At 47.1% G+C, this 17,753-nt stretch overlaps 1 protein-coding gene across 2 annotated transcripts in view; it reads right to left on the reverse strand.

Annotated features, from left to right (window-relative positions):
• The window catches only part of MYOCD (myocardin), a 108,494-nt gene that overhangs the window by 17,478 nt on the left and 73,263 nt on the right, over positions 1–17,753 (reverse strand). For both annotated transcript variants that reach the window (XM_049638086.1, XM_049638087.1), the window contains 4 exons: positions 16,627–16,805; positions 14,185–14,310; positions 8,181–8,425; positions 6,107–6,260 (listed from right to left, as the gene is read on the reverse strand). In XM_049638086.1, the coding sequence (XP_049494043.1) occupies positions 6,107–6,260; positions 8,181–8,425; positions 14,185–14,310; positions 16,627–16,805 (704 nt within the window). The remainder of the gene's footprint in view (positions 1–6,106; positions 6,261–8,180; positions 8,426–14,184; positions 14,311–16,626; positions 16,806–17,753) is intronic.

A 17,753-nucleotide genomic window follows, 5' to 3' on the forward strand; every position in this document is an offset into this window, starting at 1 on the left:
AAAAAAAAAAAAAAAAAAACGTTGAAAAAAAAAAAATTAAAAAAAAATAAAATGTTAGTTGAATATTGAAAGTTATGAAAAAGGTTCATGGTAAGTTACACAAAAAAGCATGCCAGAAATTCATGCTTTTACAGAATTACTTGACAACAATAACTTTGCAAACAAATAATGTGCATCTGCATTTGAAGTCTATAAGGAAATATGATCTGCAAGGCTGTGAATCAATGATCTTTTTGGGAGGGGAGAGAGAGGGCACAAGGGAGTGAGGGGGAAAGAGACAGGGAGGAGGAAGAGGGAGGGAGGGAGGAAGGGACAGGGAGAGAGAGAGAAAAGCAGAGCTCAGTGGAAGCAGAGCTTGAGCTCACCCAAAGTGGGGCTCAAACTCACGAACTATGAGATCATGACCTGAGCCAAAGCCACCCAGGCGCCCCTCAATTATCTTTTAAAATGCTCTTTACTTTTCCATACATTGTCACGCTTCAATAGTAAATATATTACCACCTTACAATCATTTAAAAGTTATTTTAAAAGGATCACCACAACTCACACTACCACAGGCAAAAAATATACCTTCTCCTCTTCCTCTTTCTGGTATTGTTTTTATCATTTTCTTTTAGATTTGCTGGTTTGAAAAAGTGCGAAATGGCAACCCATTATTGTTTTAACTTTGAGTTCCTTAAAATTAATGAGTTCTACATTTATTTTTAGGCTCTGTTCTGGCACTGAATATTTTAAACTACATCATTAAATCATGCAGCTCATATTCTGAAATAACATGAATACTTGTTGGGTTCAGTTTACTTTATGTTTCAGAATATTAGGCTGGGTGGGCTTGGTTGGGACAAAGGTTTGTATACACCTCTTTCCTACATTCATAGGTCTTTTATTCCCTGATAACTTTCAACCATGTACTATGAAAAATTTCGAACATCCACAAAAGTTGATAAAATTTTAAATTATAATGAGCCACATGTACCCATCAACCAGCTTCAACAATGATCAATTCATGTTCAGTCTGGGTTCAGTTAATCCCCAAACCATTTCCACATTTCCTGAATTATGTTGAAGCAAATCATATAATTTAATCTGTAAATATTTTGATATCTTTCTCTAAAAAATAAGTACATTACAAAAAACACACAGATAGACCATTATGAGAACTAAAATGCACAAACAATTATTTCTTAAAATCTTTCATATTTTCCCAGTTTTTAAATTTCCCATTTCTCTCTCTCTCCCTGTCTGTCTCCCATGCTCTCTGGCTCTCCAGTTTGTTAGAAACAAGATGCAAAAAAAAAATGCACATACTGTGATGTTACCATGTATAACTCTTTTTTGAAGGTATAACTATTTTGAGAGAGAGAGAGAGAGAGAGAGAGAGAGAGCGAGCACAGGAAGGGCAGAGGAAGAGAGAAAATCCCAAGCAGGCTCCACTCCATCAGCACAGAGCCTGACACGGGGCTCGATCCCACGAACCATGAGATCATGACCTGAGCCAAAACCAAGAGTCAGACACTTAACTGACTGAGCCACACAGGCGCCCCCATGTATAACTTTTTAATGAGAAGTCAAACTCTTTTCTCAATGCTTTCCCCCTTTTATTCCTATTCTGCAAAATGTGAATATTTTGGGAGAACATCCACCTTCGTTACCTTATCTTTCTGATTGCCTGTTTTAAGGGTCACCTTTATTAGTTCCTCTTCTTCCTTTTCCAAGATATGATCACATCACCTGCTTCCTTTATTCCTCTTCTCCTTCCTTCCCTCCCACTCTTTCCATTTGTTCTCCTTTTCAGTCAGTCCTGTATTTTGAACTGACCTGCTATGCAAACAATTCCAAATATTTTTTTAATGTTTATTTATTTTTAAGAGAGAGAGAGAGAGAGAGCTAGAGAGAGAGAGAGCATGAGCAGGGGAGGGGCAGAGAGAGAGGGAGACACAGAATCCGAAGCAGCCTCCAGGCTCTGAGCTGTCAGCACAGAGCCCGACGCAGGGCTCGAACTCATGAACCATGAGATCATGACCTGAGCCGAAGTCAGATGCTTAACTGACTGAGTCTCACAGGTGCCCCCCGCTTGTGTTAATGTTTAGATTCCAACATTTCTGTGCCTAGCCCGATGGCACAGTTGAGCTGAACTACGCAGTGTGTTTCTAACTGCGTGGAAACTGGCTAGACATTTCCCTTTGCTTGTCCTGGTGGTACCCGTGACTCAGTTTCCCCAAACTGAATGCACTTGCCAACATCCCTTCAGATCAGATCCCCATTCTGCCCTCCCAATTTCTGCCCCCAGTGTCACACTCCCAGGTGGCACCTCTCCCCACACACCCAGTCGTCAAGTCCAATTAAGGTTTCTCTGTCCCTCCCCTCATCTCAAATGACAATAGCAAAACCTCTGAAATCGCTCAATTAAAAACAGAGCCACCCTATGATCCAGTAATCGCACTACTGAGTATTTATTCAAAAAACACAAAAACACCAGTTCAAAGGGATACATGCGCCCCTATGTTTATAGCAGCATTATTCACAATAGACAAATTATGGAAGCAGCCCAAGTGTCCAACGATAGATGAATGGATAAAGAAGAGGTGGTGTGTGTATATATACAGTGGAATATTATTCAGCTGTAAAAAAGAATGAAACTGTGCCATTTGCAATGACGTGGATGGAGCCAGAGAGTACTATGCTAAGTGAAATAAGTCCATCAGAGAAAGACAAATACCATTTGATTTCACTCATATGTGGCATTAGAAAGAAACAAACAAAAACAAAGGCAAAAAAAGAGAGACAGAGAGAGAAAGACAAACGAAGACACAGATTCTTAACTATAGAGAACACACTGATGGTTCCCAGCGGCGAGGAGGGGTGGGGGAAACGGGTGATGGGGATTTAGGAGTGCGCCTGTCGTGATGAGCCCTGGGTGATGTACAGAACGGCTGAATCACTATATTGTACACCTGCTACTAACACTGTATGTTAACTATACTGGAATTTAAAATAAAATAACACTAAAAAGACAAAAACGTCACTCGCTTAAGTTCAACCCCCCAGTTTTATCATTTTTACAAGCTGGTTAACTTGCATAGCATTCAGCCTGTGGGCTCTGGAAGCACAAGGCAAAGCCGTCAAATGACCACATGGAATTGGGATGGCTTCCACAGGTGAGGGAGAAAATTCACGAAGATAAAAGATTTGCACGTCCACCTATGTTCTGATGGAACTCGTGTATTTCTCCCACTATTCCCACCTGTGCTATCAGGTTCGGTATTAGGTTTATGAACAATATCTTTCTCTTATACAGAAAACCACCGTATAGCACTCACGACACGTAAATATCAACACTATCTAGGAGGAGGAGTGATGCATTATTCATTCAGCTTCTCTGAGGTCCTGATTTGTATGTTCACATTTAAAACGTATCTTGCATGGTGGAAAGTGGAAGCAAATCTATATAGGATGGTCGACTGATAGTTTACGCCAAAAAAAAAAATGGTAGCTGCTACGGTCATCATTTCCTCGTACCTGTGCTAATTACCATAACTCTAACCAGCCAATCGTTCTGAGCACGTGCACATGGAGGAAGCCATCTCTGGGGGACTCTGCCAGATGGCACATCACATCTGGACTGTGCTTTGTCTGGGGCCAAGCCAACTCCAGATCTACCTGACCCAAGATCCCATCCTAAGGTAAACTATTTTTTTATTAAAAAAAATTTTTTTAACGTTTATTCATTTTTGAGAGACAGAGAGAACGGAGTGTGAGCTGGGGAGGGGCAGAGAGAGAGGGAGCCAGAATCCAGAGCAGATTCCAGGCTCTGAGCTGTCAGCACAGAGCCCGATGTGGGGCTCGAATTCACCGACCGCGAGATCATGACCTGAGCCGAAGTCGGCCGCTCAACCGACGGAGCCACCCAGGCGCCCCTAAGGTAGACCACTTTTAAGAAAAATCATTTTTATTGTGGTTAAAGATGTACAGCATACATTTTTAGCATTTAATCACCTTTAAGTATGAAGTTCAGTTGGGGTCAGTACACTCATGCTGTTGTGCAAATATCACCACTATCCATCTCCAGAACTTTGTCCTCATCGCAAACAGAACCTATGTATCTATTAGACACCAACTCCACATACTCCTCTCCCCAGCCCCTGGTAGTCGCCATTGAACTTTCTGTCGCTATGAATTTGTCTTCTCCAGGCACCTGCTATAAAGCAGACTCATAGAAAAGTTGTCCCTTTGTGCCTGGCTTACTGCATTGAGTATATTGTTTTCTAGGTGACAGGACCTACTTTTACCTCCATGGATTTATGATGTGGGGAGTGAAGGGTGGGTGACCCACTGCTCGGCGGGGGGGGGGGGGGGCATTGTCACAAGCTTGGCATCCTCCTCCAGGTTTATGGATGCAAAATTAAAACAATCTCAGTGAAGCCTAAGCATTTTTTATTCCAAGTGGAAGAGACAGAGGAGCGATTGATATCAAGTGACTGGTGTTGGCCCTTGGCAGCCGTAGAATTAATTTTCTTTCATTCGAAATAATCCCAACCCTACCTCTCCCCCAGAGCAGATAATGACCAAAGGCTGAGAAGGGGGATGAGGGAGACAAACAGGGACTGAGAAAGACTGGTATGGTGAAGGCCCTGGGGACCTATAGGAATCTGATGTTTTGGGGAAAACTGATAAGGTCCTTGGGGGAGGGTAGAGAGTAACACAGGGGCAGAAACCAGGCGAACAGGTGTAACCACAGAAAATGGAGTGAGGCACTGGGGGGAGAAGGTGTGCTCACACGTTACAGGAATGGAAGGCACTTCAACCACCTTCTTTAGTTCTTTTGCTAACACCGGATGGCTGAATATATATGAATATGCCCGTTCTGAGCACTGCTCTGAAACGCGCCAGGTTCAACTCAAAGCCCAAGGTCATTTGATCCTCTGTGACCTCCGTGAGGTCTGCGATTCGGAGCAAATGGCTTTCTCTCTCACACGCACAGCACTTAACAAGTTGCTGTGACATTTCAGAGCAGAGGTTCTCAGATTCGGGGATTTCACAGAACAGTACATTGTTTTCAATTATGCGGTGGACATAGGGTTACCAACATTTCACCTTGTCAACTAAGACTAATATTCTTATTTAACAATACCCCTGCTTAATACAAAGAAACAAAACTCTACTAGAAACACCCACCTTCCATCCACTACTGTCACTGCTCCCTAACAGAAAGGATCTTCAGCACTGAAAACATCGGGAGGAAATAAATACTTGGAATAAAGATCAATCAGGTGTGTTGAACACACTTAGATTTATGAAAAGCCCTTTACGTGATTCTTACTTTTTTCATTTCACCAGAGGCTGTAAAAGTTCATCATGGAATTGACCATTGGCTTAGAGCATTCTGGAAGCTCACATCAATCTTACAGTTCCTCTCCGTGCGAAGCTCTAAGAGCGTTCTGGAAGGTCACATCAGTCTTACAGCTATTCTCTGTGCTAAGCTCTATCATGTATATAGGATTCCACTGGGTTCTCACAATAACTCATTTGTGCAAATAAGCAATCTACGATGTAGAGAAATTAGGAAAGTAGCCCGAGGTTGCACAGGTCACTGTCTCACGCTTCATGAGTTGAGCCCTGCATCGGGCTCTGTCCTGACAGCGTGGAGCCTGCTTGGGATTCTCTCTCTGCCTCTCTCTCTCTGCCCCTCTTCCACTCATACTCTCTGTCTCTCTTTCAAAATAAATAAATACATTTTAAAAATAAAATAAAATTCTGTCACTTACTTAAGTCTCCCCCATAGAGAGACTTAAGTCTCTCCCTTTCACTAGTTTACTCAAGAAATCAGTTGGTAAAAATGGTGTTAAAAATCTACTGATGTATTTGTTGGGGTGCCTGGCTGGCTCAGTCGGTGAAACATGAGACTCTTGATCTCGGGGTTGTGAGTTTGAACCCCACGTTTGGTGCAGAGATTAATAATAAAAGCTTAAAAAAATCTGTTGTATTTGTTGAGAGAGAGAGAAAGAAAAAGAGAGAGAAAGAAAGAGAGAAAAAGAAAGAGAAAGAGAGAGAAAGAAAAGAAAAGAAGAGAAAAAAGAAAAGAAAAAAATCACACCAAATCCTCTACCTTCAGATCATCTAGGTTTGATGGGAGGGGGCCTGGTTTGAGAGAAGAGACACCAGTTTGTCCAGAAAAGCTGTTTTTGACAGGAGACAAAGGGGTATTGCTCAGTGGTGCTGAAGTGGAGTTTGGATTTCTGACCATCTGTTCGTTTGGTTCCCTGAAAAGCAAACAACAAAAAAGGGCCCTTAAAACATGGCCAGATACACATATGGGGGCGTGATACTGTGATGTACAATAAGAAATTACATATTTGGCCCTCTACCCTCTTTCTGGCACAGAGTTCCTAAAATCCTTAGAATTTCTAAGTGAGAAGAGCCCCAAAGGTGCCACTTGTTATGTTAAGGAGGCGACTTTGTGAAAGCCCCTAGGTCACCGAAGGGTGGGGGCCGATTGCCTAAGAACCAACCCTACGATTTGTGGTTGGAATTTTAGTCCCACCCCCTGAACTCTGAGGAGACAAGATGGGGGCTCAAGGTCAAGCCATTCACCAATGGCCAATGATTTAATCAGTCATGCTTGTAATGAAGACTCTATAAAACCTAAAAGAATGGAGTTCAGAGAGCATCCACGTTGGCGAACATGTGGAGAACGAGGGGGAGTGGAAGGGGCAGGAAGTTCCTCACCCTTTCCCACACCCCTTGCCTTAGGCATCTCTTCATTCTGGCTGCTTCTGAGTTCTATCCTTTTACAATAAGCCAATGATCTAGTCAATAAGGTGTTTCTCTGATTTCTGTGAGCCACTCCAGCAAATTAATCGAACCCAAGGAGGAAGTCATGGAAGCCTCTGACCTATAGCCGGGTCAACCAGAAGCCCAGGCCACAACTTCTAGACTTGCAATTGGTATCTGAAACGGGGGGAGGAGGCTGGGAAGTCTTGTAGAACTGAGCCCTTAACCTGTGGGATCTGATGCCATCTCTAGGCAGACAGTGCCAGAATTGAGTGGAACAGTAGGGCACCCGGCGGGGGCTTGGCAATGTGGGGAAAGCCTCCCCAGCACATTGGAACTGGGTGGCCGGAACCCTGATTGGGCAACTTGCATTGAGATCAGGTCACAAGCTAATTGCCGGCAAGGATCGGGCAACTAATAAATCGGCAGAAGAGGCTGGGTGAGGAAGACAAGAGTACAGGCTCCATGACACGTGGCAAGTGAGCTCCAGCTGAGTTCTGGGGAGACAGGAGGGAGTGATAGAGATTTTGGCCGAGGGGAGAGGACGTGTCCACCTATGGTTGAGCAGGTTCACTGTCCCGTGGGGGCACCATCACGCCTTGTAAAGCATGACTGTATTCAACACTCAGCATCATTGCCAACCTGATCGGACGCTGAACAGAGACAGGTGAGGGAACCTATATCCCACCTGTAGAGTTGAAAGGGATGCCCATTTAAACAGTGACCCACAGTGAGGTCACACGCCCCCATCAGGGTCCAGGAGTCAATCTTTGGGGGCTGTCACTGAGTCACTCAGCGCTGTTGCTTCCTAAAGCATAAGGGCTGAGTGAATTCAACCAACCGTTCTTATGGGGGCACCTGGGTGGCTCAGTCTCTTAAGCGTCGACTCTCGGTTTTGGCTCAGGTCACAATCTCGTGATCGTCAGTTCGAGCCCCATGTCGGGCTCTGTGCTGACAGCGTGGAGCCTGCTTGGGATCCTCTCTCTCTCTCTCTCTCTCTCTCTCTCTCTCTCTCTTTCCTCTCTGCCCCTCCCCTGCTCTCTCTTTCTTAAAAATAAATGGATAAACTTAAAAAAAATCAATTATTAAAAAAAAAACAAAACCATTCTCGCATGGTTTCTCCTCTCTGTTTCACCATTCAGTCTGAGAGTGCTAATCCCTTCTCTTGGCCCGGTTCCCTTCACCTGGGCACTGATTTCTTTGCTTCCTCCCAGCCTCAGGTTCCTAAAGACATGGGCACGGGTTCTCCACGGAGTCCCATTCTACACCCACCTGACGAGGACCCGGTACGATCCGGGACTCACGGGGCATCCCGGTGCCGGCCCGGCAGGTGCCTCAGACACGCACAAGCCCTCGCCGGCTGACCTCTGCCCATCGCCGCCACCCCCCGCCAGGCTCTCCCGACTTACTTGAGCTGAGCTTGGTGAATCCCAGGGTAGCTGAGCCGGTGCTGTTCCTGCTGGCTGAGGATTTGGAGCTGTAGAAACAGCTGTTGCTGCTGGAGCAGCCGGGCGTAGGCCGAGTCCATGGGCGGAGGCGACTTCTCGGCCTTCTGGTCTGGGGGGATGTACTGGTGATATTTGAGCTTCTTCACCTTGGGCTTGGGGTCCTTGGGCTTTTTGTGGCGGTTCTTACTGTCGCTCAAGGACTTGGACTGCAGAGGGGGGTGGAGAAACGGCACGTGCTTTAGGGGGTGGGGGTGGGGGTGGCTTGACGTCATGGGTGGATCACGAAGAGGGTCTGTTTGATGGGCTTCCTCCGATCCCACAAATACAACAGAGCAGAGGCACCATGCACAGAGATCCTGGGGCATTAAGGTGTCTATCCAACAGAACTACGACAGGTGCATCACTCTAGAAGGAGGGTCGTGAATCTTGGAAGGGGCTCCAGGAGCATTTCCTTCCCAGCGCAGAGGAAGATGTAAGTAAGCCTATGTTTTGGTGAGGAGGCTTCCCTAATCTAAAACCAACAGGTGGTCTAAGAAAGGATATGATCTCGGGGCGCCTGGGTGGCTCAGTCAGTTAAGCGTCCGACTTTGGCTCAGGTCAGAATCTCACGTTTTGTGGGTTCGAGCCCCACGTCGGGCTCTGTGCTGACAGCTCAGAGCCTGGAGCCTGCTTCGGATTCTCTGTCCCTTCTCTCTCTGCCCCTTCCCAGCTCGTGCTCTCGTCTCTCTCTCAAAATCAAATTTAGAAAAACTTAATAAAAGAAAGAAAGGATACGATCTCATCTTGAGATGGGGTCATAAGAAAATTCCTTCAAATGTGTACCTGAAATCACGTTTAGTGATTCAGTAAATTGACTTATGAATCACATCACTTTGGGGGCTCCTGGGTGGGTCTGACTTGGCTCAGGTTATGATTTCAAGGTTCATGATTTTGAGCCCTGCATTGGATCCTCTTTCTCCTTCTCTCTCTCTGCCCCTCCCCTGCTGGTTTTCTCTCTCTCTCTCTCTCTCTCTCTCTCTCTCTCTCTCTCGATAAATATATAAACTTAATAGAAAAGTAACATCATCCTGGATGAAATTAAACCTGTCCTCAAAAATCCACAATGTGGATTTTTGCTGCTTTGGGTGAAAAAGTAAGATAGAGTCCCCTTTCCACCAATACTTTCCCCAAATACTGATATAAGGCCAGGAAGTGACACCTTCTGGAATAATGATTCTTGACTTACTGTGAGAAGGGTTAACCACCCACAGGGGCCCTTCTAGAAGCTACCCATCGCAGCACATGACTCAGACGCACCAAAATGAGTTAAAGCTACAGGCTAGGAAGCTACAACAAATTTCTGAACTTGGTACAATTACTTTCCCACATCTCTGTTACTTTCCCCTGGAAGTTGGGGAAAATGTTCTTCGTTTTCCTCTCAGGGACCGATGCAAGGACGCTGAAAGATACCAGTGAAATAGTAACAGGTCTCAAAAGGACACTGTGATTATGCCTATAACCTGCAAAAGGTAGTCCGTACAGTGATCAGCTGGAAAAAAAAATCTTAATTTTCAAGCCCTGACTTTATTACAGAAGATTGAAACGGAGAACCGGGAAGTCACGATAAAAGCATCCTGAGGCTTTGGGCAAACTGTGCAGGGGAAGTGTAGTACCAGCGGTGTCCAGAAGAGGGGGCTCCCAAATAGCCGGCAGGCAGGATTCCACTGGGCAGTGTCCCCATTTTAACCACAAAGCACACATCTGAAAGTGACCCATCGGAAGGAGCCTACAACTTGCAAGTCTCTGAGGCCACACGTCCCACCACCGAAGCCCCTTTGGTGTTTTCTCAAGGTGGCTTCTTCTCTCGGAAAGTCATAGCTAATGAGAACAAGCATTCCCCTGTGCTGGGTGGCGCCATTTCTCCTTAATCGATTAGCATTCTAATTAACTAATCAATCAGTCTTCTGCACTGGGAGAATTTCTGCAGGGCTCCTGCAATCAGCTGGGCCCTGCTTTGCTCCAGCCCGGCATCTGTTCCCACCTCGACCTGGGACTCTGCAAGCCTGGTCTTGCCGGTAAGTCAGGGGTGGGGAACTTTTTCTCCAGGCCACTGTCGTACAGGGACTCGGAACATTCCGGAAGTTACTCAAATTGGACCATTTTCTCTGGAGAGTGGAGGGCAAAGGCCATTGTCCTCACAGAACTCTGACTCCATGGAACTGTATAGTTTCATACTTTTTGGAAGCCAGAACATCCTGAGGTCGTAAGTTCATTTTTTTTTCTTTCTTTTTATTTTTGGTTCTAGGTAGAAAACAGAAAACGAACCATTGGCCAATGGGAGGGGAGCATATCTTTCTAAAGCAGAGGTGGATATAAAACCCAGGGAATGGTCCGGCCCGTGGCTCAAGAGTACGTGACTGTTTTTTGCAAGAAGGCATTCTTTTTTTTTTTTAAGTTTATTTATTTATTTTGAGAGAGAGAGAGAGAGAGAGAGAGAGGGCCCCAGGGAGGGGCAGAGAGAGGGGGATGGAGAGAGAGGATCCCAAGCATGCTCCACACTAGCGGTACAGAGCACAATGTGGGGCTCGAACTCACCAACCGTGAGCTCATGACCAAATCAAGAGTTGGATGCTCAACGGACTGAGCCACCCAGGTGCCCCTGCAAGAAGGCATCCTGAGGGAAACCTGCTCACGCACTGGGCCTGTCCCACAACGAACCACCCCCGCGACAATCAGTTTGCGGGTCCTGCCCTGCGAGACGAAGCCCAAACCCCCACCTGCCCAAGACAGTTCACTGAACTGCTGGACCCCTCCCCACCCCAAAGCTTACCGGGCTCCCCCGCCTCTGCCTGGCAATTTCCTGCTGTCTGAAACTCCATCCTGCACCTGCTAACTAAGTCCTGCCCATTCTCCCCGGGGGGCTCACACCCCGGCTCACCTGGGAAGCCTGTCCCAGCTCACAGTGCTCTCTCTCACCTGCAGGCGTCAGGCAGCATTTTGAGGCAGTCTGATAAGGGTCGCACCACGGCATACCCTGCCCCGGGGGTAGGGGAGACTGAAGTCCTGCTTCCTACACTGCTGGCCCTGATGGGGGCGCTGGCCACCCAAGAAACAGGAACCTCTTCTTTGTATTGTGGTAAAACACAAGTAACCTACAAATCGCCCCAGTAACTACCACAATTCACAAGTATACGATTCACAGTGTTGTGTGAAGGTCATCACTATATAGTTCCAGAACGTTTTCATCACCCCCAGGAGACCCCATACCCACTAAGCAGTCACTCCCCATTTTCTTCTTGGTGCGGTCCCCAGAAACCACTCGTCTGTTTTCTGTCTGCCTGGATTTGCCTATTCAGGATATTTCATATACCAGGGAGGTGCCTGGGGGGGTTCAGTTGGTTAAGCGTCTTGACTCTTGATTTCAGCTCAGGTCATGATCTCATGGTTTGTGGGATCGAGCCCTGTGTTGGGCTCTGTACTGACAGTGTGGAGCCTGCTTGGGATTCTCTCTCTGTCCCACCCTGCTCTCTCTCTCTCTCTGCCCCTCCCACACTCTCGCATTCTCTCTCAAAATAAATAAACATTAAAAAAAAAAAAACACCCAGAATCATACAGTATGTGGCCTTTTGTGTCTGGCTTCTTTCACTTAAGCATCATATTTTCAGGACTTCATCCCTCTGGATATACCACAAGCTTATCCATCCTTCAGCTCACGGACATTTGACTTCATTCCGACTCTTGAATATTGTGAATAGTGCTGCCATGAATATTCATGTACAAGATTTTGCTGGGACACCCATTTTCCATTTTTTTGGACATACACCCAAGGAGAGGGATTTCTGGGTCATAGGGCAATTCAACGTTTAATTTTCTGAGGAACCACCAAGCTATTTTCCACAGTGGACGCACCATTTTACGTTGCCACCAGCCATGTGTAAGAGCTCTCCAATCTCCTCATCCTCATCAACACTTGTTATTTACTGTTTTTTCACTAGAGCCATTTTGGTGGGCATGAAGTGGTATTTTGTTGCGAATTTGAGTTTAATTTCCCTGATGGCCAATGACACTCGACACCTTTCCAGGTGCTTATTGGCAATTTCTTTCTTTTCTTAAAAAAATTTTTTTTCCAGTTTATTTGAGGGAGAGAGAGAGTGCACATGAGCACGGTACGGGCAAAGAGAGAGGGAGAGACAGAATCGCAAGCAGGCTCTGCTCTCTCAGCACAGAGCCTGATGTGGGGCTCGAACCCATGAACGTTGAGATCATGACCCTAGCTGAAATCAAGAGTCAGATGCTTAACTGACTGAGACAGCCCAGGCACCCTGGCAATTTCCTTATCTTTGGAGAAATGTCTACTCAAGTCCCTTATGGTACATGTTTCTTATCTGCTCAAAACACTATGTGGGTTAGTGGTGGCTGTGACCCAATTAGACTACAGGCTTCTTGAGAACAGGAATCCTATTTTTTTTCATCTCTGATATATATCTTCAAGGAGCCTGCATTGAGAACACCTTTCCCTTACATAGGGCTGGACAGTTGTCAGGGAATTCTGGTACATTCTCTCAGTGGCCTCCAATGGACCTTACGAAGCCAATAGGGCACAGATGTCTTCCCCCCAGCTTGCCTGCTTCCTTCTTGGAGAAGCCCTCTAGCATCTTCCTAAGGTAGAGATAATGAATGGAGAACAACTGAGAATTCACAGGCACTGACCAACCCAGCAGGGATGTTGGCTCTCACATACACAACCAGTCCCATCGGATCCGCTGCCCATCAATCCTGCTCTTCACTGAAATCGACCTGTCCTCCCTCTGGGCAACCGTCACATTTCCTTAGTACAGTGAGGCTGAAGGCAGTGCTAATCTGACCTATGCAACACTTAACTACGCTGGTAGTTAAGTAATAGTAATAGTAGTAAATAGTAAGTAATAATAATAAATAAGTAATAATAATAAAAAAGTAAGTAAATAATAGTAAGTAATAATAATAAATAAGTAATAATAATAAAAAAGTAAGTAAATAGTAAGAAATAGTAATAAAATTTCTCCTTGTACACAATGGTATAGATAATGTGAACCACCTCCTTCCTCCACCTGCAATGAGCAAAACCTATCGACGGCCCTGTAATTTCAAAGGCTGTTGATCTGAGTGAATTGCTAGTAAGATTTCAGCTACGTAGGGAGTGGGTTTCTAGCGAGGTTTAGGGAGATTTACAGGGAAGCGAAAATGCCTGCCGTCCACTTGGAACACGAGAACCTCTTTTGTGTATATGCGGTAGAAGGGACCCGGAGCTGTTACTTTAAACGCTGATTCTTATGCTCTTTTAACAAATATTTCATAAGAGACATCTCCGCTCTCATTAAGTGGTGACCCTAGAGAAGCTATTTGGGATAAAATATGATTAGCGACAAAACCCAGTGATCGTTAGCAGGCAGTTAATTGGAAAGGGGATAGAGCCTTCTGTGAACCATTAGCCATAATGGGAAGATTTAACCGAGAATCTGCTATAATGCTTATAGTTATTAGTCTACTGTGGAGGCGACCCGCCCTTTATCTTTCTCTCCAAAGGGAGACTGGCTTAGGTGATTTGAGCCTTATGTTACGTAAGCCCTCAGACCTGCTTCCCCTGCATAAAACCCAACTCCCCTCTACCTGTCTGATGGCATGTATAAACCCTGTGTGCCTTTCGACCTGCTGTGGCTGTCTCGAGGCTGGCCTGATGAAGTCTTTTAAGTCAGGCCCATGCTGGCTGACCTGTGACCCCAAACAACCGCGAGCTCACAGCTCACAGGTTTCTCCTCTACACGGAAGACCCGTGCTGCGTTTGCACAGCGAACCGACTCTTGGTCCATGCACGTGGAGGGCCCCTTTCTCCTCTCCTGACTCGCGATGTTCCCGGTGGACTGAGCCTACACAGGGGTCCCTGTGACTCCCCCCATGTTGCCACACTAAACTCAGAGAGCTCTGCCCCCTGCTGGCCCATCCCTACCTTCACGGCAGCGTGCCCAGCACTGGAGGGGCCCAGAGTCCCAAGCCCTTGCTTGCCCGCGTCTGACAGGTTGCTGAGCTGTGAGGCTGAGTCATTCTTGTCATTTTCCGAGCCAGAAGAATGATCCTGAAATCCAAATTTTAGCAATATTAGGATGCAGGAGGAAAAAACGTAGGACACAGAAATAAAGTAGAGGGGCCATGATATCATGATTTTATATATATATATATATATATATATATATATATATATGTATATACATATGATTTGTCAACCAACTGAGGTCACTGTTGAGAGATAAGGGAGTCATCGTCAATAATTCTTCCAGAAAACAGGTATAGAAATGGCCTGTTCTAGGCCAACCCAAAACTCAGACGGCTGGTCAACCCTGTGAGAGTTCCACCTGTGACAAGGTCTACCTGTTGGACTTGATAACGGGACTGAAGAAAAAAGGAGGAGGGAGAAGTGGGTGTGGGCATTTCGGCGGAAAGTAGGACCCAAAAAAATTATAAAAAGGGGGTTAGCAGATGGGAGGGAAAACGTGTGTGCATGCGTGTGTGTGTGTTTCTGGGTGTACGTGTTTGTGTGCATATGTCTGCGTGTACACATTTGTGTGTTTGTGTGTGCCGTGTGTGTGTTTTTGTGGGTCTGTATATACGTGTGTGTCTGTCCATATATGTCTACGCGTGTATAGATGTGTGTGCATACATGCATAGGTATGTGCATGCATATATGTGTATGTGTAAATATGTATGCATGTGTCTGCATGTCTGTGTGTATATGTGTTTATGTACATTGATGTGTATGTATGTAAAGAAAGTGTGTGTATATGTGTGTGGTGTCTGTGTGTTTACGTATAGTTCCTTATGAGTACACGTGTATATGTAGGTGTGTGTATATATATGTGTGTGTGTCGGGGGGGTGTGCGTGTAGTGTCACGAACAACCTTTCTGAGAGACGTGTTCCAGGATGCTGAGAACTTGGAAAAAAGAGTGATCATCTTCTGTCCCTCTCCTGCCACCCGATGCTGTGACAGAAAGGGACAGGGTGCCGCTCACGACCTCCCCCTGCAGCCTCCCCATCCTTTCCTGAGCCCCGGCGCCCGAGAAACCTCTGCAGAATCCTTTCCTCTGGAGCCTCAGTGTCCTCCTCTGCTCAGCGGGGCCGCTGGGTACGATCACAGAGTGATTTCTGCACCCGGCCCGGCATCACCCCCCCGGCTCGTCCTCTTCGAACTGGGTGAAGCAGAAAAGAACTCGTCTTCTCCTCAAACCGTTCTTAAGTCAGAAGCTGAGGAATTTACCATCGGAACCACAGCCACGAGCGATCCAAACTGCTGTCTGCTGTTGTTGGAGAAGCCGGGCGGCAAAGCCCGGCCGCCGCGCGCAGGGGAAGGGAACGCGCGTTGCTTACAAACCCACGCGGGACACACGCCTGGGTGTTTCGGCTCTCCTTGTTATCTTTGTCCCATTTCTCCTCGGCAGGTGCCAGCTTTGCTTGCTTCACCGCGTGAAGAAGGGCATGATGATGACCAGCGAGTAACACGGGTTCCGGAACAGTGTGTGTGTGTGTGTCCACACACATCTCCTCTTTGGGTCTGCGTGAATACCATCATGCTAGGCTGAGGGCAGCCCCCATCCAGCCTCTGTGTGGCTTCTAGAAGTAAAAGCTCCAGGGGGGTTGGGAATCTGCAGCGTCTGGAGACCACGCAGGGGCTCGGCCTCACACAGCCTGGGTCCCCCCTCCATCAGAAGGCACGTGGACGCTACCCGCCTGGAGGACAGTGTGGCATCTCAAAGGAAACGCTTGGGAAGTGCCTAGCGCCAGCCACTGTTAATTATTTTTCTTAGAAATGTGCTTTTGAACAGTATTTGCAACACACATGCCTCACGGCCTGTGTGTTTGTGGATTGGTCCAGAAAGGGTGGGGGGGGACTGCCGTTCTCGGGCTGGGCTGGACGTGGTGTGGCAGGCAGAAACCCGCTAACCGTAGAGGCACCTCGGGGGCCCCCTGCTTTGCAGCCTGTCGGCACTTCCTGGTCTCCCCTCCCCCCGGACCATGCAGAGAATATACTCAGGGAAGTCCGTGGGGTTTGAAGCCAGAAGCCTGCGCTGGCACATTCTATCCAGGAGATGACTAGTGAGTCACCTGATGGCAGAGAGCCTCTTTTAGCCGCGCGCGTAAGTTTGGGAGATAGTAGGCATCTACTTGGCGGAGTAGCCAAGTAAGCCAAAGGGTACGGCCCCGAGAGGCTCCTCATTCGGTGTTTTCTGGAGGCTTTGCCCCCCCGCCCCCACCGATCCCCAGAACCGGATCGGGTAAGAAGAGGCACCCATCTGAAGCGCCATCCAGGGACGTACCGGGGTCTCTACGCAAAACCAAAGGTGGCAGTGTGCCTTGAGGACCACAAAGACACGACGGGCTGAGGTGCGGTTTATTTACCTGGACTGCCCCCAGAGCAGGACCTGCTAACGGGGTCTCCGAAGCTTTGCTGTCCGCTGGGGATCCTGCTGAGCCCTGGGGGTCTTCGCTTCGAGTCTGGTCTGGAGAAAGCCCATCACTGCTGCTGTCCTCCTCGAAGGCAAAGGCATCTGCAGATTTGCAGAGACTCACCTGGTTACCTGATGGGGTGAAATCCAAGAAGGGGGTCAGAGGCTGAGACGCTGACCACAGGGCTTTCGGGAAACACTTCAACTTGTCGTCCCTGTCAGGGGCACGAATCTGTCTCCTTTGCTCTGTTTCTAGTTCAAGGTAAGCGTGAAGACAGGTTTTCAATGATGTGGTTTCTCATGTGTTTACTCCAAATGGGGACCTGCATTTATAAATGTGACGCGTCTGGAGGGAAGGAGGTGTGACGTATGCACATTTAAAACAATGTTTTTATTTATTTATTTTTGTGAGAGAGCACACACAGGGGAGGGACAGGGAGAGAGAGAGAGCGTGCGCGAGAGAGCAGGGTGCACGCTCAGTGAGGAGCCCGACGCGGGGCTCGATCCCATGGCCCTGGCATCACGACCTGAGCCGAAATCAAGAGTTGGACGCTCGAAAGCTGGGCCACCCAGGCGCCCTGCATGCAGTTTTCTACCTGAAACCCATAGCTTTTTGAAACGAAATCAGGGAAGATGATGGAAAGAAAGAGACCACTGGATACAGAATGAGGCCAAAGGAGAACGCAGTGTGGGAGAATGCCCCTGGCCCTCAGGTTTTAGAACAGGATATGCTGGGGCCGCTCCCAAGTTTAAATTCCTGAACGTCAGCATTAGCTAAGGTCACCGGTGGCACAAGGCCTCTTTCAACGAACGCGCTGCCGTTTATAAAAGCCACAAATGTGTCTTAGAAACTGCAGCGGGGTCTTTCTTTCTTTCTTTCTTTCTTTCTTTCTTTCTTTCTTTCTTCCTTCCTTCCTTCCTTCCTTCCATCCTTCCTTCTTTCTTTCTTTCTTTCCTTCCTTCCTTCCTTCTTTCCTTTCTTTCTTTCCTTTCTTTCCTTCCTTCCTTCCTTCCTTCCATCCTTCCTTCTTTCTTTCTTTCCTTTCTTTCTTTCCTTTCTTTCCTTCCTTCCTTCCTTCC

Source organism: Panthera uncia, chromosome E1 (genome assembly GCF_023721935.1).
Source record: "Panthera uncia isolate 11264 chromosome E1, Puncia_PCG_1.0, whole genome shotgun sequence".
NCBI lineage: Eukaryota > Metazoa > Chordata > Mammalia > Carnivora > Felidae > Panthera > Panthera uncia.